Consider the following 24,152-nt stretch of genomic DNA (forward strand, 5'->3'; position numbering starts at 1 on the left):
TAGAAAATAAGTACATATACTAAGTAAGTAATATATTAAGATATATTATAATAAATGAAACAATGTTTTAATTTTTTATACTGTTATTTATAATGAGATAATCACTTTTGCTGAATGTTAATAGGACAGATTGCAAATAAAAGATTTTTCCAATAAAAAGAAAAAAAAAACAAAAACGTTATAAACAATAGTCTGACTTAGTAACTCTTCTAACTCTAAATTCTTTGATTATTTGCCTGTTTTCGGATAGTTTCCTTTTTTCCTGTAGGAGTGTGATTGATAATTCTGTCTTGAAAAATACACTATTCATTAATGGTTATTTTTGCACTCATTCTGCTTACTAATTTCTTTTCAAGTGATTTATTGTCAAGGCTTTGATAAACCACTTGCATCTTCTTTATTCCAAGAGCATCCCAATATTCTCCGTCTTGCTTAAAATTACTGAAATAATGAGCAAACGCTTTTGTTTTACCAATTGTATTGATTTTGAGTTTATTTTTGGAGTTCAATTCCAGATTTTTCTATTATTATAATTATTTTTTCTTGTATAGATATATGTATATAGTAATTTTCAAATTCTTTCATTTCATTTATAATTAAATATATAATTTTCTCTTATGTCTGTAATGCGTAAAAATTAAATTATTGCATATTTAAAAAAAATAACAACTACACAACTTACATCATAATGTAACAACTTAACGTTAAGTGTGCGCTTAGACTAAGACGAAATTTATATAACTCAACTAAAATACATTGGCCGATTGAAAATTACAAAAAAAAAAAAAAAAAACAAATATTAAAATAGAAATTGGTCAAAACAAAGTGCTCAAGAAACGCTGAAGTGGATAATCTACTACAATAGCAGTATGCAAACACTTATTAAATAACTGTAATCCGCATAACTGTGTAAAAAACCGAGTAGCATATGTGTGAGCGCATCGAACTGCCTATAGTGATTACACTTAGCGATTTGATTAGATAAACGCGTTGCTAAACGAATAATTATATATGTATATAAAATATTTTCAAAATGAAATTAAGTGATTTAAGTGCATTGCTGTCGCAATTTCTACTATTACACAATGTGATGATAGTGCGGACGTCAATTGACTTTTGTAATGCACTTAGCGCAGAACAACAAATTAATCAATAATTTAATTAAATGAAAATAGTGTAACTTTTTTTTACAGTTAATTAGAGAAAAGTAAATTCTATATTCTATAGTGCTACGATCACCGTTAACGCTACTTGATACATTCGCTCGCACAACACGCCCAACACTATTTAACGCCAATTGTTCGACGAATTATTACAACATTACACACGTTTAGACAAATACTGTAAATAAAATTTAATTAATTATTTCTAAGTCATTATTTAATTTAAGCTACTTTATAAAATGTTTTTTTTTTTCTCTTCTAACTTTTTGTTTTTGTCATTAAAAATATAATATCGATAGCATGTGTATGTTTGTTTATGACTTTTGACTTTTTGTTTGCCTGATTTCCTTGCGCCGGCATTGGAAGCACATTTGTGACTTGATATGTGTACAAATCTATAGTTTTATTACACAAAATTAACACTTTTATCAAAATGTATAGCGCATTTGAAGCACTTTTTAACATGCGTGCCTGAGTTACTTACATATGTACAGTTTTGTAAGAGCCTTAATGTTGTCTGGGCTCTTACATAAACACACATACCTTTTTTTGCTGCTATAAAATACTTATTGTCTATTGTACATATATATAGATATAGGTGACTTAAAAAACTACAGTTATAAATTACATTATCGCAGGACGCACGTGCAACGCAAGCAATTGCAAACAATAACAACAATATGCAGCGTTATCCGCACTACAGGAATCATTCATAAGAGTCTTAACATAACATAAACCTTAAAATACATATATATGTATATATATATATTGACATACATATATGCGCTCTAACAACTAGGAGGTCTTCTGTGTGCTTAATGAACTACAACTACAAATAAAGGACCAACGAAAGTCCATTGTTGGTCTATTGCGTGCCGTTCTCTGTGATTGTGATCTTCTTCTTATCACCATTGAGGAGTAACGCGGGCGATTCAGCGTCCACGACATTTAAGCGTTTGGCTAAGGCATCTTCGGGTGAATTCCAACTTTGCACTTCGGTCTTGCCAAAGATGACGAAGAGCAGATTGCCGACAAAGTAGAAACCGGCAGCGATGAAAAACACATAACGCCACTCGACCACATTTGTCTGTAAGCAATAAAAATAAGAATTTCGTTAATAAATTGACACAAAAAGATTATTCGTAATCAAAACTTACCACATCGGTGACAACCAGACCGACAGCTAGCGGCGCCAATGCGCTCATCACATTCGCCGAACCGTTTGTGATGCCCATCAGCGTACCGGCATAGGTTGGCGACAGATCAATGTGATTCACCTGGAAGCCCAGATATGTAGCGCCGCTGATGCCCACTGTGAGCGTAAGCAGGATGACGGCCAACAGCGAATGCTCCTTGGTGACATAGCCGAGTCCGATGAGTGAGATCATTGGTATCCAGTGACCGATGGAATTGAAGAACTTGCGACTGAATGACAACGAAACATTTTCACGACGTGCCAACACTTTGGACAGATAGATGAAGAAGAAACTCAGCAAACACATGACGGCATAGGGTAGCGATGAGAGTAAAGCGCTATTTTTCATATCCACACCGAGTATGTTCTTCATGTAGTTGGGAATTTGTGTGAGCAACGTCCAGAAACCCCACATATGCGTGCAGTGTACGATGATCAGCGACAAGAATGGTGGTGAGGTGAAGATCTTGCCCCATGGTGTTGGCGGTACTTCACGTGTCGGTGTCGAATCAACTTGTCCCAATGAATTCTCAATGAATTTACGCTCCTCCAGTGAGATGGTCTTATGTTCGGCCGGTGTGCTGGCCGAGAATATGAACCAACATACACCCCAAAGGATACCCAAAGCGCCAGAAATGTAGAAAATACCAGGCCAGCCAAGTGGTGATTCAGCAATGATACCACTTATAGCCAATATGATGACAGTGCCGAATTGTGAGCCGGAATAACAGAAGGTGCTGAGCGCACCACGTTCGTCGACCGGTGACCATTTCGCCAACATCGCATGTGTGGCTGGATGCACCGAACCTTGCAAGAGTCCTTGAATGACACGTACCGCAAACAACAGCTGCCAACCGCCATATTCAACGGCTAATGGTGTGAGTAGTGTCAGCACGGAACATAGTGTAATGCCAATCAGCAGCAATGTTTTCGCACCATATTTCTGTGCAATGTGTCCACCGGGTATTTGCGTGACGATGTAACCCCAGAAAAAGCTGCTCAACACATAAGACTTGGTGCTCTCAGTCCAATCGTAAACCTGGAATGAGTGAATTTTAAATTTAGTTGGTTGTTGTTTTTTGAATAGAGCGTAAAAGAAAGCAGTTGGTAAATGTGTTTTGTTGTATAATTATATTCCAAAGTGATTTTTGTTACGGTGCATTTACAGTTACTCGTTACAATCCGGAATTATAATCACTTTAAGTTACTTAGCATGAAAACAGCAGTTCGTTAAAACTTTTTTGAAGAAAACATGCTCTATAAAAGAGATTTTAGCTCAATATTCCACAAATACAGTGAATCTCGTAACCAGAAAATTTTCCAGAAATGTCTTTGTATGTCATTCAATAATCCCAAACACCTTGAAAAGGTCATTGAGTACCACAAACACGCATTAATCTCGTTTACCCACCCCTAATCTTCAATTTAATTGCTTCAAACACTTACCGTAAGATCACTGTTCGTGGAATTCCGATCCGTCATCGCCACAATGCCCACGCTGAGATTCACGCGTAACGCATAACAAATCGAGAGACAACAAAAACAAAGGAAACATTGTATGTGTCTCGTACCGATGATCGGTGCTGCAAATAGAAAGAAGATGCAAGAAATGAGGAATTAGTTTTTTTGAAGACAAATATAAGTATTATAGGTTATATATAAGACAAGTCTTATCACTAAAAGGTTCGTAATTAAATAAAATGTAGAAATCATTGCTTGTGATGTGGCCACGAACTCGCCTTGAGTCAAGCGAAGAGTCTTAAATGTTCACACTAACGCTTGAAGCTTGGCGATAAGCGAAAGTGTGAACTACAAGCTGATTAGCCGGTATGTTTGTTGTATTTGTAATGAACATTTTGCTTTTGGTGAACACTTCACTAACTCATAATTAGTGTTTAAAAATCACTTAAGGTCAGTTTTTGCTTATTTTTCGAAAAAATATTTTTTATGTTCAAAATAACTGATATTTAAAAAAAAATAATAAACTTATTTTTAATATTTTTTTCTATCTTCAACACTTGCTTACTTTTGAACAGCATTTTTTCTAACACTAGTGTAGTATGCACTTCTACTAAAAAATCACTTTGTATATAATTTGTCTGGATCAGTTGAGTGACGCTAATTTTTTTTGTTTAGCCGAAATATTGTCGACGCGCTAGCTGTATGCACAAAATGCTACTGACTAGATTGCCAAGCGTTGTCCAGCGTTTAAAGGAAAGTTTTGACTTTCATCTAGCGCACACGCATACACACACATACATATATATATATATATATCAATATATACTCAAACAAAATGTCTATAAAACCTATGCACACACTACTTTGTATGTATGTGTGTATGTAGACACTTACTTCGTTGCCACTTACTCTGGTAAATGACACTTACGAGCGCACTTGAGTTACATACCTACGCACATATTTATATAACAATGTTTGTATGCATGTGCACTTGTAAATTCATAAGTACATATGTCTATACATAGAAGAGTTAGGATACGCTTGTTGCAGCCATCACTCAAGCCTACTTACATACGGGTGATTAGTGAGCAGCTTCTTTCAGCGATAAACATATTTGCGATAGATAAGTGTTTTAAATCAGATCTATGTATATGTGTGTGTGTGTGTGAGTACCTAAAGTGATCGGCTAAGATGGACAGGCTGTCTTAATGGCACGCAGCGAGTAGGTTAAACAGTCAGTTTGGTAAATATTGTATAAAAAATAAGTTTGTGTATGTATTGTTTACGTCTCAGAACGTGAGAAGTCTAGCATTTAGCTAGCGAATATGAGTCAAAACCCACTGTTGACTGTTGACTTTTTGCGGTAATAATCTCAGCATTTTAATGCGAAATCAGGCAGTTTAATTCATTGAACTCAAAGTTAAGAACTTCATTGAGAGATATTTTGTTATTTTAAATATTTTGGTTCATACGAAACTAGTAACGAACTAGTAACAAAGCGGCCAGTTTGTATATGAGTTTACTTCTACTATAAAATTTCTACTGTATAACGTTATATTAATGCAGCATAGGCTTAACTTTAACGCCATCATGTTTTCTGAGTATACAAATTTTTTGCTATATAGTTATTTACACTGAGTCTAATTCATAGCTGCTGAAACTAAGCATTAGTAATCACTAAAAATCCACTGCAACGCGAGTTTGCCACACGAATTCACTTAACAATTTATGCCAGTCATTTACTAAACCAAACACATTTTAGCCGAGATAATTATTCTGAAATCATAGAAAATGTTTTCACTTCTTTTCCATTTCGTCATAGAACATTTTTTTTATCTCAACTTCAAATATTTTGAAATTCCCCAAAGCATATTTTTGTACTATTTACCTATGCATGCCTGTACATTTATTCTTATTTTAGCGCGTTTCATGCATTTGTTATGACAGCGCGTCAGGTCCTTTACGTGACAAGTACACTTATAGCTAGAGAGAGCGCGGAGTTTGAATGTCAACTGATAAATATCGCACGTCTGCTATGATAATGTCAAGCAAGAGTTTTATGATTTTGATATGCAGTATTATTACAAATTTGTTACTTTATTTGAATTTAATTTATATATAAATTTTTTTAAATATATTTTAAATATTTGCTCATGCTTAAGTGTTATTTGTATGGCTGCAGATGCTGGAAACGTAATCATTGCGGTATTTTCTGATTTCTTATGTGAGAATGTTGATATTATTTAGTTTGAAAACAATTTGTTTGCCATTTTGTCACTTTGTGTTTTTTTCGTGCACACAACAGTTAACTTGTTTTGAACCCTAGTAATTTGTTACGAGGCCATAGGTGCTCGAGTATGACTATGCTTATCAAATAAAACACGTGAAATGACTAAGTAAAAGTAATTAATGGGGGCTTTGAGTTGTTGGAATTTTATAAACACTTTGAAAGTTGTTGTATTCTAAAGTTCAGTATGAAATGAGACTCTAAAGTGTGCACTACTTAATAAAACACTTGTTTTAGTATATTTCTAATCTACTACTCGATTAAATTTATTAAAAGTCTGGAACAATTCAAAGCTTTTAGTACAAAACCTTTTACTAACGCAATTTCAAGTAATTCGAAACCACTTTATAAGTGCCCTAATCCCAAAGAAGACAGGTACTTATTACATTCCACCCTGCTGACGTCACAACTAGCCTTGATCTTGAAATTGATGTCTATTGATTATCTTTACTTAACTTCCTGTCCTTTTATTGCTAGTGAAAGTTATTGTTAAGGTCATAGTTGTCAAAAGTGACATTTAAAATAATGTCAAAATAGAGGTAACCTCCAAACTATTATGTACGTAATTAAAAAAAACCGTAGCGTCAAACAAAGGATTCATTTATTGTTAGAGAAAATACAAATTCTTTCAGCTCTAAATATTTTTTGTCTACTTGGTAAGCTTTTTCTGTATATAAAAGGTTATCGAATTCTAAACTGAGACTTCCAGTATATTTGTTCACCAAAGAGTGACATCTATCAAAAATTCTAACTTCAAACTGAAGATACAGTACTTGCATGTAGATTCTTTCTAAGAAAGCTAATAATTTGTTTTTTTTTTCACTGCATTTGTTAGTCTCTTCATGAGTCATTATGGAAATGTTTGTCAAGCATCTTCAAAGAAAACAATGTTTGCTAAGCGCAGAGAGAGGTCAACGTTTGCGTTAGTGGAGTCTAAAGAAACCTTGATTCTACAGGTATAATTTAAATAATAGAGAACAAATTTTAACAAAGGATTTTTTTTAAGTTATTAAGAAATGTAATTATTCTCACAACTATTTTTAATCTTCTTCATTATATTTTGTTTGCTTTGTCGGGTGCATGACTTCATTAAATAAAAATAACGCATGTGCCTAATTGTAGGCAATGTTTTAAGTGCTATTTGTTGATTGTTGTTTCACGTTGTCTACTTTTAGGTCGATAAGCAATGAAAGTGCAGAATAATATAATGAATAAGTGTTTTTTATTCATAAAATATCAAAAAATTAATAATATGTGTAATAAAGAAGAGCTCTTCTGTTTTCTAGAGATTTCGTTCAAGTCGTTTCAAGTCAACTTTCCTTAAAGGACATATGTGCATATATATCTTCTTTTTGACTGGCGTAGACACCGCTTACGCGGTTATAGCATATGTAGCATATGTGCATATAACGATCTTTAAATCGTTTTTGTTTCTGAAAAGAAATCTGGTGATCTTCAAAACTTCATCGCAAGGTCATTGCCTGTTCTTTTTATATATTTCACAGTAAATTTTTGTCACTTCGCAACGGTTTTAATGACAGATCACTTTCGTGCACGCAATTCAAGGTTTATTGTGTCACAGCTGCGCATGTAACAGCTGTTGAAAGCAACTGATCAACATATTAAGTGTTAGAATGTAAAAACAAAAACAAAAGAAAACACATTAAATTTTGTTTACAGCATCCACACCCTCGAGTGCGTTAAAGCCATCACATACGCCAACACACGCAAGCAATTACTTATGTAAATTTGAAGATTTTTTAAGAAGAACAACGAGTTTAAATTTGCATTTAGGGTGTTCCCAAGATGACATTAAGCAAGAACTTTTTATAAATCACTCTTTATTTACGCGTGGAATTTCAATGAAATTCTGCATGGCTTTGAAGCGTTGAAAACACACCCACACACACAAATGCATGTTAAAGTGTGACAAAAATAACACAACGGAAATATATAAATTAAAGCACATTTTTACATACGTGCATACAAACATATGTATATGATAACCAGCTGTTTGCTGGGCGCTAAGCTACATACGTACACTTCATTCAATATTGCCAAAAACTGCATTAATATTGAGCGCTGGTAATTAAATACTGAATGAATGTGCGCGGCTTTGTGCGCTGCTCCATATTTAGTGCCAGCTAAGCGCCCGCACTCCGCCTCACGCTCAACACCAAAGTACGTCAGTCAGCGTTGTTGCTGGCTCATGCAACGCACGCTCAATTAAAAATATGTGTGTAATGTACTCATTAATGTCGATTTGGAATTTTTTTCTTATATCTCATTATTACAATAATAACAACAACAATCACAGTGATAGCAATCAACAAGTTAACCATAATTTTATTATAATTACCGTAATCTATATGGCACTAACAATTTATAATTTTCAATATTGTTTTTGTTTATAATTCGTAATTCTTGGCGCACTGGTAGCAAGCCACTGTTGTCTTTGTGCTTCTACTTCGCACACCATTAAATTATAAATGTTCTTACACTGCGTCAGCAAGTATAATTCCACGCGTACTTTACAAAAGTCATACCAAAGTGAAGAAGTGAAGAGTAAAACCATGATTTGGAAGTCGGTATGTGCCTATTTTTAGCAACAAGCCTTAAACAGCAAAAAAGCACCATTCTATACTTGGCTTCTAGTCACAAGGCACACGGGAATCCTCGGCTGTTGTTGGTTGTTGTTTCAACAGTTTAAGCGCTGACGCAGCACTGGTGTTGTTTCCATTTTGTTGTTTTATTTTTTTGTTTTACAACTTTTTTCTTCTTCTTCTTTTGCATTGTGTGAAACTTGTTTACGAATTGCAGAAATGCAACAAAGCACCGAAGTGCGGCTTAAGCAAAAAAACAAAAAGTGTTGATTTGCTGTAGGAAGACATAGTATTGTTTTTGTAAACAATTTAAAGTTAATTAAAAGAAAGATATTTAAAAAATTTTGTAAAGAAATTGAAAAAAGTAATTTTCTGTGACGCAAGAATAATTCAAAATTAGTTTCATGCGTAAATGAAAGCTTATTTATGTTAAAAAAAAAGTTTTGAGTTAAAAATTTTCCGATTTTTAGCTAATTATATGGTTATTAAATTCTTTTATGTTTTTAAGTACCGTAAATTGAATGTATATTGGCTTTTTAAAAGCTAGCAATAATCATTTTCATTTAAAGTTATGTGATTTAAAAAAATCAAATATTAGGATCGTGATGATCCTCTATATAATTGAATTGTGATCCTCTGCTCTCAATTTAGATCTTGATTTTTACTCAGCAGTTGTTCGAGTCAAATTTGTACTTTCATAAAATATTTTAAGATATTCGAAGATGAAATTTGGCGACAAAAGACAGCTTTTCATTGCGTTTCAGGAATACCTAGGTCAACTACTACCTCAAATTATGCGAAATGTTTGCTTTTGATCCTTCAGCAACAATCTCATCACTCTTAATTTCTGTCTAGAGCTTCACTAATACATAAAACATTAGAATTAAAATTTTCCTAAATATTTCTAGAATAATATGCATAAAGATTTGTTAGAAATAGCAAGAAAAATTAACCGATCATATCGCCATGATCAACTACTTATCTATGATCTCAGCCTAATTTTATTCTAAAACTTCGTATATGTATAACACAATACAAATTTGAGTCTTCATTTCTTCTTATTCTTTCGGATAAAACATAAAAATGTTGTTAGAAATTGCAGGAAAAAACCGATCAAGTTGTCTTCATGGATTGATCAGCTACTCAGCAATGATCTCATCTCCCTTAATCAGTTTCTAAAATTTTTAACAATCTTCTTAAATATTCTTGGAATAATGTAGAGGTGGACTGGAAATTGCAAGAAACATCAACAGATCATATCTCCACGATCACCTTAAAAAAAAATAAAAAACTAATAATTTTACACTTTAAGAACGATGTTTCCTTCTAATGACCTTGAACTATATAAACAGTCATTTTTTGAATCTATATCAAAAAAGTAATCCATATTAGATAAAACCAGTACCAGTTATAGGTTCTATAGTTAGTACAGTGGAAATTATAGAAAATATATCATCTTTACCTAATTCATAGAAAAGCGATTACATCTTCATTAAATTGACGGCTTTACGGCCTTCTCAATAAAATGAAAATATAAATAAAAAACGAGTTTTGTAAAAAATTAGCAACACTGTATATTTCCTAAAAACACCCATTAATATTTACATTTACCAATTATGGGAAAAACACATTTGTACACTAAACCAAATAAGTGCTTGAACACTGCACGACGCCCAATTACAGGTGCATTTCCATTGAATTATTCTACATGTGGGTTTCTGATTTATTTTGCAATTTCGATTTAATGCAAATGTAATTGAACTTTGTACGTACATACATATGTAGTTGTTGGGCCTGTTTCCCGGCTTTGCGCCGGCAACAAACGCAAACCCCCACCATGACTTGTTGTATTTGTATTGGCTTGCCTGCCCGCCTGCTTTGCAATTAGGCCTTTGAACCGACTTCACTGCTGACTCAGTGCTGCGTTTGCGATGACGTCGCGTGTGATCGTGCCTTGGCTGAAGTTGATCACCTTCTTCGGCCGACTTGCTCGTTTTTCAAATCATTTTTTTTGCACACACCAACAACAATGTGTTGCTTTGTACGCCGGCAGCTAGCTAACAGATATATGTATACATTAATCTAGTTATTGGCGCTGCAGCGCGTTGCGTTTGTGTGACTGTGTGCGTATGCATGCCTGTGGTGTGTCTAGTTCCAACGTGATCGCGAAGTCTCGTGCAATTTCGTCGCGCCACCGTTGTTGTTGTGTTGTGTTGTTGCTATTGCTGTTGGTTAAAACTATGCGCTGCCGCTGTCGTTCGCTCGCCTGCTGTGGCTGTGACTGGCATTGCGTGTATTTTTAGCCATGTGCCATTCACGACGCGCCGGTGTGCTTGTTGTACTAGCTAGTATTTCTTGTTGTTGTTTTTTTGTATTTCTATTTCTGCTTTTCGTTTCATTTCGCCTGCATAGTGACTTTGCACACGAAGACGCAATTACTAGATATCAAGCGCGCGCTCGCGCTCTCTCTCTCTCTGGCGATCTGCCGCTTGAAATCGCATGCGTTCGATCGCTGACTATCTGCTGTTGGAGCAGCAACAAAATCTCTAAATTTCTCTATCTCAAACGCGCTTTATATCTCACACGCGCTGTGTATCTGGCGCGCTCTATGAAATATACAAAAAAATGTCTCTGTCTTCGTGTCGCGTCGTGGTAGCGCTGTACGATTTTGCTGATTGTTGTTGTTGTGTATGCTCCATTTTTTATGGCCCATCACATTCTTTGTTAGCGCTATGATAAGCAGCAGCAACAACAACAATAACAACTAAACTAAACGTGTCGCGGAGTTCCACATATTTGTATGTTGGAGGCGCGACTGACTTCATGCCGCGCCGCCGCCTTCCCCACACGTTGCGCGCGCGCTCTAAAAATAACTCTGCTGCGCACTCCAATATCACAACATAGAAAAAGTGCTCTCGTGCGCGCCGCTTTTTTTTCATACATTTTAAAGTAAATATTTCGCACTCTCGTTTTGCTGGTGTATGTGCGCGCGTACTCACGTGATTGGCGGTGCGGCGCGGCGCTCAACGTGTTGTGCGTTGAGGAACGCGCGCGCATGTGTGTGTGTGTAAATATACATATTTATATAATATATAGACATTTTTCAACACTTCAGTTTTTTATATTTTTTTTTTAATTTCTGCTTTGCTTTGCTGGTAGATAAGCGCTGTCAATTTGTTTGTATAAAATTACTCAGCGCATCTACGCGGACATTTATGATAATTTTTTTTTTGTTGGAAATTTGCTGCCAATAGTGGTATATTTAGCTTAGTGGCAACTGTGTGGCTTTTGTTGTTGTTTATTTTATTTTTAATTTTTTTAACTTTTTTTGTATTTTTTTTGGCTTTACCGCCTTCATTTAATTTATTTTGTACCACATCGCGCGGCATGACTTGATAAAAAATTATATGCGAATTTCACGCAATGTCCATGTGTTGTTAAATAATTAACACTTGCGACGTTAACGCTTGTTTTTAACAAAAAAATAAAATAAAAAATTTAAAAAAATATTTAAGGGCGTGCCGCTCTCATTATGTGATGAGCGCTCATGCACGGAATTTGGGCTAACAAAATAATTTACTTTTGGGACTTTGAACTCTTACAAGTACGAACCAAGCATTATAAACTGAAATCGGCACTTTTTATTAACTAAAATAAACTGAAAATATTCCACTCGGCTTTTATTATTATTCTCCAAATATGCATTTGGCTTTTAATTGCATTTTATGTTTGGCAAAAACGAACCAGTTGTTTGCTAAAATTAACGCCGAAATGTCATTTGCGGCAGCATGCGCGGCATAAAAACGAAGTGTTGCCCGCTTCCGGTGAGTTCAAATTTCTTATGCCGGATATAAAGTGAGATAAAGATCTGCACTTTGAAATATGGACACCCTAAAAAGGCGCGCTGTGGTAATAAATTTAAAAAAATCTCCCACAAAGGTTTGAAAAAATGCACAAAAAAAGTTTAACAACCGTGATTCAACAAACACCCTTAAGTAGCACACTTAAAGAAAATATAAAAAATAAAAACAAATTTTATGGCAATAAATCGCGCATAAATGTCAATTATTTCTTAAAACGCATATAAAAAATATTTTTTGCAAAAAAAAAGCATAAAATAATAAAAAGAAATCCCGCACTTGACCACCAAATCGGCGCGATTACGACGAAGAAAAACCGCAAGTGCTACCGTTCAATGCCACCGCCGCTTGCCTATCAGTTGCGCGCAAGTGACCCCCGTCGCAACCGAATTACCCAACGCGGTCAAGCGCAGACCGAAAGCGGTCATTATTGTTTATAATAAATATTCATTATATGAAAATATAAATATTTTAATAAATACATATATAAAAAAACAATAAAATGAAAGCGTATAAACTCGCGCCCAACAATTGAGCGGTTCAATGTCGGCGTTACGCGTTTTAAAAACGACAAATTAATCAATTCCCCACAGCAAAAAATAAAAATAAATAAAAACCAATTGTTTGCACATTTTTATAAAGCAAATAAAAATTAATTAATTTACTGAGACTCAAAGTGATCAACATTTCGTAACATATATTTGCGCCAATCACGCAATTTCGCTGATCGCTATCAATTTGTGACTCTCCACGCGTGTGGAAGTTGCGCGTTGTCACAATTTACTGTGTCACAGGATAATTTTTCGGCAAACACTTCACTTGTCATTTGACGCATGCAGTTGATTATTTATTGTTTATCTGCATGTTAGAATAAAGTAAGTCCAAATGGTGCAGTGACGCAATCATAGACAAGCGTTGCTGAAGCTGTCGGTGCTGATGGGTTTATGAAAGTCATTGCATTTAAGTGGAAGAGGGATAGGAGGGGAGATCTCAAACATTAATTTAGGCTACATATAGAGCTGAGCTATGAGCTTTTAAAAGCTATTAAAGCTTTTTTGCGTATTTGTGATTTTAAAAGCTTTTTCAGCATCAGATAAATATTTATATTTAGTATAATCCTGTGTTTCTTGTTTCTTTCATTCATTTTGTTACAGATTTATTAAGCTTTTTCAAGCTTTTTAAATTTTAAAAATTAGTTTTAAGACATTATTGCTTTTCAATTAAAATTATTTATTATTTGTTTCAGTAATTTTTCAACATTTCTTTCGAAAATACGCATTTAACGAATTCCTTACTTTTAAGCTCATTTGGTCCTCTGATGAAAGATTCTTGGCGCTAGTAAAGCTCTTTAAACTCATTTTTTCTGTCAAAAAAAAACGTATTAGTTGACAAATTCATAAGTAAGGAATCATTTGATAAACTGGTGAAAGCTTTTCAAAGCTTCAAAAGCTTTTAAACTTTTTCTTTCTACCGCAAATTGTTGTTCTGTGTGATCTAATAGTACTCCAAAAAAAATTTCCATCCAACTACTAATGACTAGCTGAACATATTGTTTATACGGTATACTATGCCGTACTAAATTTCCTACTTTGTAGGGTATGGAAAATACCGTTCGATCGTTGTAATCAATGGAGACTTTTGGAGGACGCATACGCAATTACGCTCTAGATTGGTACGTCCGATAAGTACGGTTAAGGCAAGTGAATTTCATACATATTTATGTTTACATACATAAACGAGTGTATAAATTAAGTATAAATATACAGCTTTTTATTAAGCGCAATGGAATTGTATGTAATATAGGTTAAGCATAACAACAAATTGGACATTTACTCATACGAGTACAGTGGAAACCTTTCGATTATCTAGCACAACAACTGTACCAATCTTATCTAACTGGCAATTGCGTCGATAAAATTGTACCCAATTCGGCATACTAAAGCAATAATAGTTGAGGATTTTTAAAGGAACCTGTTTTTATAAAGAAATGAACTTTATGACTAAAAATATTCCGTTTTAATGAAATTATGATTGTTTGCGTTTTTAAATTTTTATAAGCATGGGTGGAGTACATTAGGTTGAGTCAGACAAATATTTACTTGAAATATATGACTTTTGGATAGAAGTTATATATTTGATAAAGTTACTGTTTATTTTTACAATTTTCTATAAATAATACCACGAAGTGCTTGACTTGTTTTGTTTTACTTCATATGATTTTACTATGATAGTTATCTATACAAGTTTAATAAATCGTGAAATGATAAGCATTGAAGTGGCTTTGCAGATAGCAAATGAATCAATCGATAGATAATTGCTTACATCAACTGCAACGTCGCTCATTTTAGCAAATACGTTACATCATTTTTAGAGAGAATTGGAGAGTAGTACTCAGAAGATAGACAAAATGTGGATCCATAAATAGATATGTACATTTTGTAATATCTCACATGATTTACGATGATTTTATTCAACTCATCATAGAGTGATTACTTTGTTACTGGTTTGTAACTAGTTGACAGTAAAGAAAAATTACATACTTTGCTATTTCTATATGAAAATATTAATTCATAGCATTTGTATGCATGTATTTATACTGCATTCTGACTTTATCAGCACTGTGTATTGATAACAATTAGTATGATGAAATAATTTGTTTAGCAGTATGCTTCGAAAACAAATTTTATTGTATACAATGCACACATATAGCGCATTTACTTACTGTAAAATGCTTGAACTATTTTATTTTCATTTTCTTCGTGTCATAATTTCGACTTTTTTTAACCAAAAATTTAATTTTAATCTCCAAAAAGCACGCGGTTTTAATTGTAGTCAACAGCGAAGAAGAAGAGTGTCAAAATAAAATAAAAAATACTAAAAATACAAAATTACCTGAAAAAAAAAATAAAACATAAAATTCGTCTAACACTACTTTCTCTAGTCGTCAGCCGTTCTTCTCTAATTGCTATGGCTGTGTGGGATCACGAGCTGTTTGCATTACACTCATTCATATATAAAATCTCTCACTGTCGCTATTTTTATTATGTGTTTTAAATTTACGTGGCAAATATGTATTATTTTCTTCACTCCACACTGCTTTGTTTGATTGTGTACATTTTTTTGTGTTTAAAAATAAATTTATTTAAATTTTCGGTCGATGGGGTGTGATCACGCAAACAATATATCCGCAATACTGTTTTGTCTATTGTTATTACTTTCAATTGCCAAATGTTTTTATTTACAATTATTTTTTTATTATTTTTGATTCAAAATTTGAATGCAAAACACATTTTAGCTAATTTGTAATTAAATTTGACTTTAATATATTTTGTGTTTAAATACAAAAATAAAAATTAAAAAAAAAAACTTTGAAAAAAATTCAAATTTAAATTGTTTGCTGAGTTAGTTTAATATTTTTTTAATTGAATAATTTTATGGTTTTTATCAAAATATTACACTTTTCATTAACAAAGCGCATCCGCTTACAAAAAATTTAGATGTATTATTATTATCAGCGTATGTGTTTGTATGTATTTTTGGCATAAATAATTTCACATAATAAATTCTTTTTGATTGCCACTTGTAATGCAAATATTCCAAAGTTATACCTACTAAATTTGTTTTTATGCACACACACATACACACACACTCTTTCGGAATATTACAAAAGCTGCCGCATTGTGTATTTACATATTTAAAAATACTAATTTGTGCTTATAAGTGTGCAACAGTGCCATATTTATATTATATATAAATACTCGTACAATTGCATGAGAATATGTAAATGCTTGCAGTTATATTTTTTCTTGTTTTCTCTAGAGTGCTTTCGCTTTGTTCAGTTGCGTATACATATATAGTACATATTTACAAGCATATACATACATATAAACATTAGTATTTATATTATTTTAGCACAGTAAAGCTACAGATACTCAGTATATATTTCTGGTCATGAGTTCTTTTTCAATTGCCAAGCGATATGGCACGTCGACTTTAACAGAACTTGTTATATATCTACAAATATATATATTTGAAATAAAATTTTATTTATTCTTGATTTAGTATAAACACTTTACAATGTTATTAGCACTTAACTGTTGAGCAACGTTTAAATATAGCAATGAAAATGTTACATATTCAGCATTTATTTGTTTTAACGCAGAACTGTTAGAAATTTCGCTATTTGTGTTAATTGAAGTCATTTTGTAAAAATATTTATTATTTACTTATTGTTTTTGCTTATGGCAATCATTTTAGTGATTTATTTGTTGAGTGATTTTTTATAAATTGGTTGAGAATTACAAAAAAAAAAATTAGAAATTAATATAAACTTGATTCTCTCTTAAAATTGCTTCACATTTTTTAATAAAATTTGGCCGGAGCGAAGTAAAATCAATTGTTTTAATTTTTATAAACCAGTTGAGAATTATTAGCTACAAATATTGATGGGAACGAAATGCGGCCATTAAATAAAATATATTTAAATATTAATTAAATAAATTCTGTATTGTTACAAATAAAAAATGGAGCAATTTTTAAAGACTTTAGTGGCCAAAAAGCTCGATACGTTCGGGAAATTATTTTTTTAGAAAAAAAAAAGATTTTTAAATTTTTAATTTTTTTTTGGAATTTTTTTAAATAAATATTTAATTTTTAAAGTTCTTTTTTAATAAACAAAATTAATAAAAATATTTTCTGTAACAAATTTATATTAAATAACATTTTCCAACACTGCACACCCTCCACCTCACAATCTAAACAACCACCAAATAACAGTTAAAAGATGCATTGTATATTTACGCAGCCAACAAAAACGAGTTAACAGTCTTATCAGAAATTGCTGTGCCTTCCCAGAATGCCGAACCATTCAATATATAGTGTGAGCGATCAACAACAACAAAAATAACCACAAGCACACAAAAACAGCTCAGCGCTGTATTTAAGGCTTTATCTAGTATTTATGAGCAACGAAAAGAATTCCATGTAAACTCTATCAATGTTTATATCTGTGTAGCGCTGTCTATGAAAGTTGGCTTACTAATCAACGTTTTTTCCACAGCACAGCGTTCACTCCTATTTAAGTATGCATAGAAATTCGTAGAACACATGTTTCACAAAACTGGTATTTTACCACACTTGGAAATGTGTTAGTATGTGACGCTGCTCAAATCTAACACACACACACATACACTTGAAGAGACTTCGAGTCACAAGCACATGATGTGTGCACGTGCTGGCTGCATAGGAATGCTGTTGTAGTACAGCCAGTTGAATATGCTGCAGTGAGAATGCATGTAAATATGTATGAGAGTGTATGTGTGTCTAATCAGCGCGCAAGAGCAATAGCATAACAAAGCAACAGGCGAGTAGCCGAAATGCCGACAAAACGACCGGTCATCGGTGCACGAATTTCATTGGACTTTGAGTAGGTGCCTCAGCCGCACACAAGCATACATATATATATTTGTAGGTGTGTGTATGTGTGTTTGTAGACATTTTTATGAGTTTATATGCATTTATCAACAGCGCCCGCATGTGCATTTGTACGCATGTGCGTGTGTTGCCGCTGGCTACATCTTCGCTATTATTGTCTGCATCAGCGACTATTGCCAGCAGAGAGAAAGTGATTGAGGCCAAATGCAATGCGAAGACATTGAGTGAATAAAAAGTACGACAAAATACGAAAATAATTAATTTACACTTGAAGGATAATGGCAATTGAGCGGCACAAGGGCTGGCTGTGGCGGAAGCGGTGCATACACGTGCGCTATGCACTTGTTTGTATGTGATGGTAGGTGAGTGCATTTATCTTAAGTAAGTAATCAAGTATTTGATGATTCAAATTATAATTGTCAGGCATAATTTAAAAATTTAATTGTTAGAAATTTTTCATATCAGTTACAATTGCTTATACCAATCATATATGTAAATTCACGGTAAAGAAAGTACAGTCAGCTAATATTATTCATTTATACCGCATGCGCTTTCATATACTTTATAGTATAGTATAAACACAGTATGAACTGTGGTATAAGTGTGCGTCCATTTAAATAATATGCCCATAACAAAATGCGACAAGCAAAGTAATATTAGATAATAATAAATATTAATGAGTAATAGCTCTGAGTAGCGCGATAGCTTGAAAAAACAACAACAAATATTAGCTGATATACTCAGCAAATAATTGTGAAATGGAAGGAAGCTAGGCAAAAGTCGCGTTAAAATGTGTGCGGGAAAGTTAGATTATTATTGAGTGTAATTGACGTGCATATTACATATGAATATATGTACTTGTTTTGAAACGACTTTTAGCAAATAGTTGGCGATAATAATTTTATTATATAACAAAATGGAAAACTGTAGAGCAAATATTTTATCAATTTATTAGGTGGCACTTAAAATATTTTCAAGGTAAATATGTTTTGATAAATAAACTAATTAAATAATTAACTAAAATAAAACAAATAAATTAAATTCAATTAAAATCAAATAAAAAACTTAAATAAAATAATTTGAAAGTAATGCTTAACAAATAAATGTGAAATAAAATAAAATAATATAAAATAAAATAAAATAAAATAAAATAAAATAAAATAAAATAAAATGAAATAAAATAAAATAAAATAAAATAAAATAAAATAAAATAAAATAAAATAAAATAAAATAAAATAAAATAAAATAAAATAAAATAAAATAAAATAAAATAAAATAAAATAAAATAAAATGAAATAAAAAAAAAATAAAATAAAATAAAATAAAATAAAATAAAATAAAATGAAATAAAAAAATAAAATAAAATAAAATAAAAAAAAATAAAAAAAAAAATAAAATAAAATGAAAAATAAAAAAAAAATAAATTAAAAAAATAAAATGAAATAAAACAAAATAAAATAAAATGAAATGAAATAAAATAAAATAAAATAAAATAAAATAAAATAAAATAAAATAAAATAAAATTAAATTAAATTAAATTAAATTAAATACAATAAAATAAAATAAAATAAAATTAAAGTAAATACAATTAAATAAAAAATTAAATTAAATTAAATTAAATAATAAACATGGTATATAATAGAAAAATATAAATAACATAATTTTAAAGAAAAAATAGTAATTTAAATCAATTAAAAATTTAAAAAAATAAAAAATTAAATTAAATAAAAAAATAAAATAAAATAAAATTAAATAATAAACTTCGTATAGAATAGAAAAATTAAAATAAAAATAAAATAATTTGAAAGAAAAATTAGTAATTTAAATCAATTAAAATTTAAAAAAAAAAATATTTTGTAGAAATTTACATCTAAATTTTTTAAAGGAATTAAAATAAAAATTATTTTATTACATAATTTGTTTTGAAAATAAATTTAGGAATAAAATCTAAAAAGAAAATAGATTTGTAACAAAATAAATTTAATGAAAAATTAAAAATAGTACTTTTTAGAGATTTACAGTTAAATAATTAAAAAAAAATAATAAAAAATCAAGATAAAAATATTTTAAAAATTAATTAAATAAACATAATTTATATTTAGTAATATTTGTTTTGAAAATAATTTTTTAATTAATTTAAGAACTTGAAAAAATAATAATAACGACAAAAAAGCATTCAAAATTTTAATATTTTATTATAAATCTTATTATAAAATTGTATTTGCAAGAAAATTTTGATTTGAAATAAATTTAAGAATAATATAATACGCTACAACAACAATAAACTCATAAATAAACATATAAGAAACTTAAAACGCGTTTGCAAGGGAGAGAGAGACTTAAGAGACTTAAAACGAGTATGCAAGGGATTACAAATAAAAAAAAATATTAGAGCATTAATAAAATGCTCTGTAACACCTTATGCAATAGTCTGCCTCTTACAAGGAAAAATGAAACGACAAACTTTATAAACAAACTAAAAAGTGTCACCTATCTTTATCTTTACTGCCATTTAAAGTAGCCTTAACTAAGCCACGTTAATGAACTTAAAGCAATCATTAGAAATTCTCATTATTTCATGCGGCTGTTACTCAACATTATGGCATATGTATATTCACTAAACCACATGTCTAATTGCCAATACACAATTTAATTATGACTTTTTCGATTGTAAAAAGCGTTTATTGAACACTATTTTCGCTGTAGTTTTTTTCTTTCGTTTTATGCCAATAAGTTGGCTGTTTCATTTCGCTTCCGGTCGTAATTAGCCACAACTGCAGCTGAAACAAAGCGATGTCTGAGCGCTGTCACAGCGGCATTCACTAGTAGCTAAAACAACAGCATTCTAGCTAATCACACAAACACACACACAGACACTCTGGCTTTATTTGTAAGCGCGTGTTTTATTGTTGTTTAACACAAGTTTTTGTTGTTGTTTTTGTTTTGTTTTCATTCGAAACATAATGTTCTCTATTTTCTTTCGCTACATTATTCTATTATTCTTTTCTATTCATTTTGCTATTCGCCAACTGTACAAAGCGTGTTGTTGTGACGACTCTGGTGAATTACAAACATTTCAATATTGAGTATTTATTGTTCGCGCCGCTAATTGTTGCTTTTGTTTTGGCAGCGCTACTTTTTAATAAAATTTTTATTAAACTCATACAAAGTATCGCCATACATTTGACTTTGCGAAATTTAATTTGTTACTTTTGTAGTGAAATCAGTAAAATTCCCAAAGTGTTTATAAAGAAAAAGGTTATCAGCTTGGATTATATATAAAAAGTATAAATATATTTTTAATTTGTGCCGCCTATTCCAAATTCCAAGTATGTGTTTATATGCGTTTGTCGCCACATTGCGTTTACAAAATTTTTAAATGCTATTGTACTTTTGCACTCGCTCACGTGTGTCGGTTATCAGTCAAGTCTGTCGTTGCTACTTCGGTTGTTGAAATTTGAAAAATATTTTTTTTTTTCAATATATAATGAATGTTTTAATTTAATTAAAATTTTTGCGAAATTTTTAATAAATCTCATAAAATTATTTTTTGTTGATTTAGAGATAGCATTTTGATATGAATAATTCGATTGAAAATTTTGTTGAATATTTTGCTAAAGTATAATATTTTTATATTATTTTTATAATATTTTTATTTTATTTCTTATATGACATAATAAATATAATAAAAAGCCTTAAATTAAAAAAATATTTAAGACCTTAGAAGATTTAAAGAGCTTCTACTAATTTTTTTTCACTCAAGTGATTTCAATTTTAATATTTTTTTTTTCATTTACTAATTTTTTCTAATTTATCATTTTACAAAATTTGTAATTATTTATATTAAAATTTCTTTTTTCAAAACACTTTTAATTCTATTATTATTAAATATATTAAATATTTTTCTGATTTTTCACATAAGAAACAGCAGTCTGTAGTAATAGTCCATTTAATTATAGATTTATTCATATAAAAATAAAATTTAAAAAACCTAAAACGACATATACAGAAAATTGATTTGTAAATCAAAAATTATAAAATACGTATTTGTATTCTAGTAGTTAAGTTGCGATAAGCGAAATAAACCACGTGTGAGCTTGGAATATTTTCAACAAAAGCTTGATTAGACCGCTGAAGTGAAGAGCGCGTTTGTGTTTTTGTTGAAATGATATTTGTATACAATTATATTAAAAATCAAAATTTTCGAGTTTTTGTTCGAAAATCCAGAACAAAAAATTAGAAAAAAATATTTTCGAAAAATTTGCAAAGTAAAATTTTAAAAACTTTCAGAACAAAATATTTTTAACAATTTTCAAAAATATTAATTTCTATATCATTTCAACAATTTTCGAAAAAAAAAAAAATAAAAATTAAAAAAAATCTAAATTTTCGAAATAATTTTATTTTCTAATATAATTCAAGCAAAAATCATTAAAAAGTATATGTAACACTTCTTATAATTATTTCGACATTTTTCTAAACCATTTTGTTTGAAATGATCATACAACAAAAATGTTTCCACTGAAATTTTATTTTTTATTGTAATTTTTCCCAACCAAAAAAAATTTTAATATTCACCAAAAATAAAGCATATTTCACTTGCTAATGCTTTTACAAATCTTTACCTTTTTCAAAACGCCTGTTCTTCACCATATTTCCTGTTGCAGCTGCCGTTTTAGCGTTTAAACTTGCACGAATTTGATGAAAAAAATACTTTTTATTGTTGTTGCTGTTTTATTTCTACTATACACAATGTCACTTGTATAGTATTTTATGTTACACTGTTATATTTATATAATTCTATATGCTCAATTGCAAGCGGAATTGCTTTTCTAATAGCGATGAGATACTACTAACTGCTTTTCGCCTTTTCGACTTTTCTCAATACCGTGTAGCACACGCGCACGTTTTTCTACGCTTTCGGCGTTCGACTGAGCAGCAGCACTGCAAACAGAAACGTGTGGAAAGCCGAATGCCGATGAAATCAACAGGCGCCGATGACGTAAATCGAGACACAAGCAGCCAATTTGACTTTGATAGGATCCGTTGCAGTTGTTGTTGGTGTTGTTGATAATTTGATTTGTTGCTATAAACTTTGCATACGCCGAGTAACAAACACACACTCGCGTACGAATAATGACTTTGGCGACGATTTCTCGAAAATCAAAATGAACTGAAAATCACTTTTTCCTCAAAAATCGTTTCGTTTTAGACGCGCCACGATCACGGGTATTTGATTTCTATTTTAAATTTTCCGCGTGTTTTGTTGTTGTTGTTGTTGTTGGTGCGCTTATGTGTAGCTGTACCGTTTTTTGATTTTTAATTTGAATGCGTGAACAAAATTGAAATGAAAATTTTCACGCGTTCTCGCATGAGAAGCGTTCTGAAGTCGACTGCTTGAAGTGAACGTGTTGGCAATGCTTTTATATAAATAAAACTGATCGTATCGGAAAAGGCGCGCGCGCGGGCAGATTTGTTGGCAGCGCGCACGCACACACCAACAGTAAATACAACAGCGCACATACAAAAACAATTGTGACAGCAGCGCCAACAACAACAACACACTGCAAAAGTAACAAAATTGAAAGAGGTGCCATCGGCTTCTAACTGCCAGCAGCAGCTAAGCGGTAGAGGCGCCGTCAGATACACACACACCCACATACATACAGGCGAGCGCGAGATACTAGTTTCACTCGGCAAGCAACAAGCAGCAGCTACAAGAGTAACAGCAGCGCACAGTGAGTAAGCGTAAGCGTTCAGCAGCCGGAGCGAAGTTAACACACACAAACGCGCGCACACACCACGCGGCATGAAAACTGAAAATTAAAGATAAAAAATCAGACAAGCAGGCAGCCTGCGAGCCGCTGCAAGTGTGTGCGAGTGAAGTTCTTGGCGATGGCGATCTAGCGTACATGCGATTGCAACGCTGCCGGTTACAAAAAAAAAAAACAAGCTGCGCGTTCTCTCGCTAATCTTCGAACAGCGCGCGCGGGAGAGAGCGCGCCGCTGAAGTATTTAAATATCAATGAGTTGCCAGTGCCCGCGCACTTGTTGCTGTGCTTCTTCTTGTATTTTTGTTGTTGTACACACTCTCTCATCCATACACACACATAAACGCTCTCTCTTCTTGTCTACGAGTTGGCCTATTTC

At 31.7% G+C, this 24,152-nt stretch overlaps 1 protein-coding gene across 2 annotated transcripts; it reads right to left on the reverse strand.

Annotated features, from left to right (window-relative positions):
* Positions 1-622: 622 nt before the first annotated feature.
* Positions 623-23,407, reverse strand: Picot_19 (putative inorganic phosphate cotransporter). Of its 2 annotated transcripts, none has more exons than XM_011179713.3 (4): positions 22,628-23,407; positions 3,805-3,941; positions 2,321-3,397; positions 623-2,250 (listed from the first exon to the last, which is right to left on the reverse strand). In XM_011179713.3, the coding sequence occupies exons 1-4, from the start codon at positions 22,653-22,655 to the stop codon at positions 2,029-2,031; spliced, it is 1,464 nt and encodes a 487-aa protein (XP_011178015.1). In that variant the 5' UTR covers positions 22,656-23,407; the 3' UTR covers positions 623-2,028. The 2 variants fall into 2 exon arrangements, with proteins under 2 accessions (XP_011178015.1, XP_011178016.1); XM_011179714.3 differs by lacking the exon at positions 22,628-23,407 and adding an exon at positions 4,385-4,545.
* Between the last annotated feature and the right edge of the window lie 745 nt (positions 23,408-24,152).

The sequence above is a fragment of the Zeugodacus cucurbitae genome, chromosome 6 (genome assembly GCF_028554725.1).
Source record: "Zeugodacus cucurbitae isolate PBARC_wt_2022May chromosome 6, idZeuCucr1.2, whole genome shotgun sequence".
Classification (NCBI taxonomy): Eukaryota; Metazoa; Arthropoda; class Insecta; order Diptera; family Tephritidae; genus Zeugodacus; species Zeugodacus cucurbitae.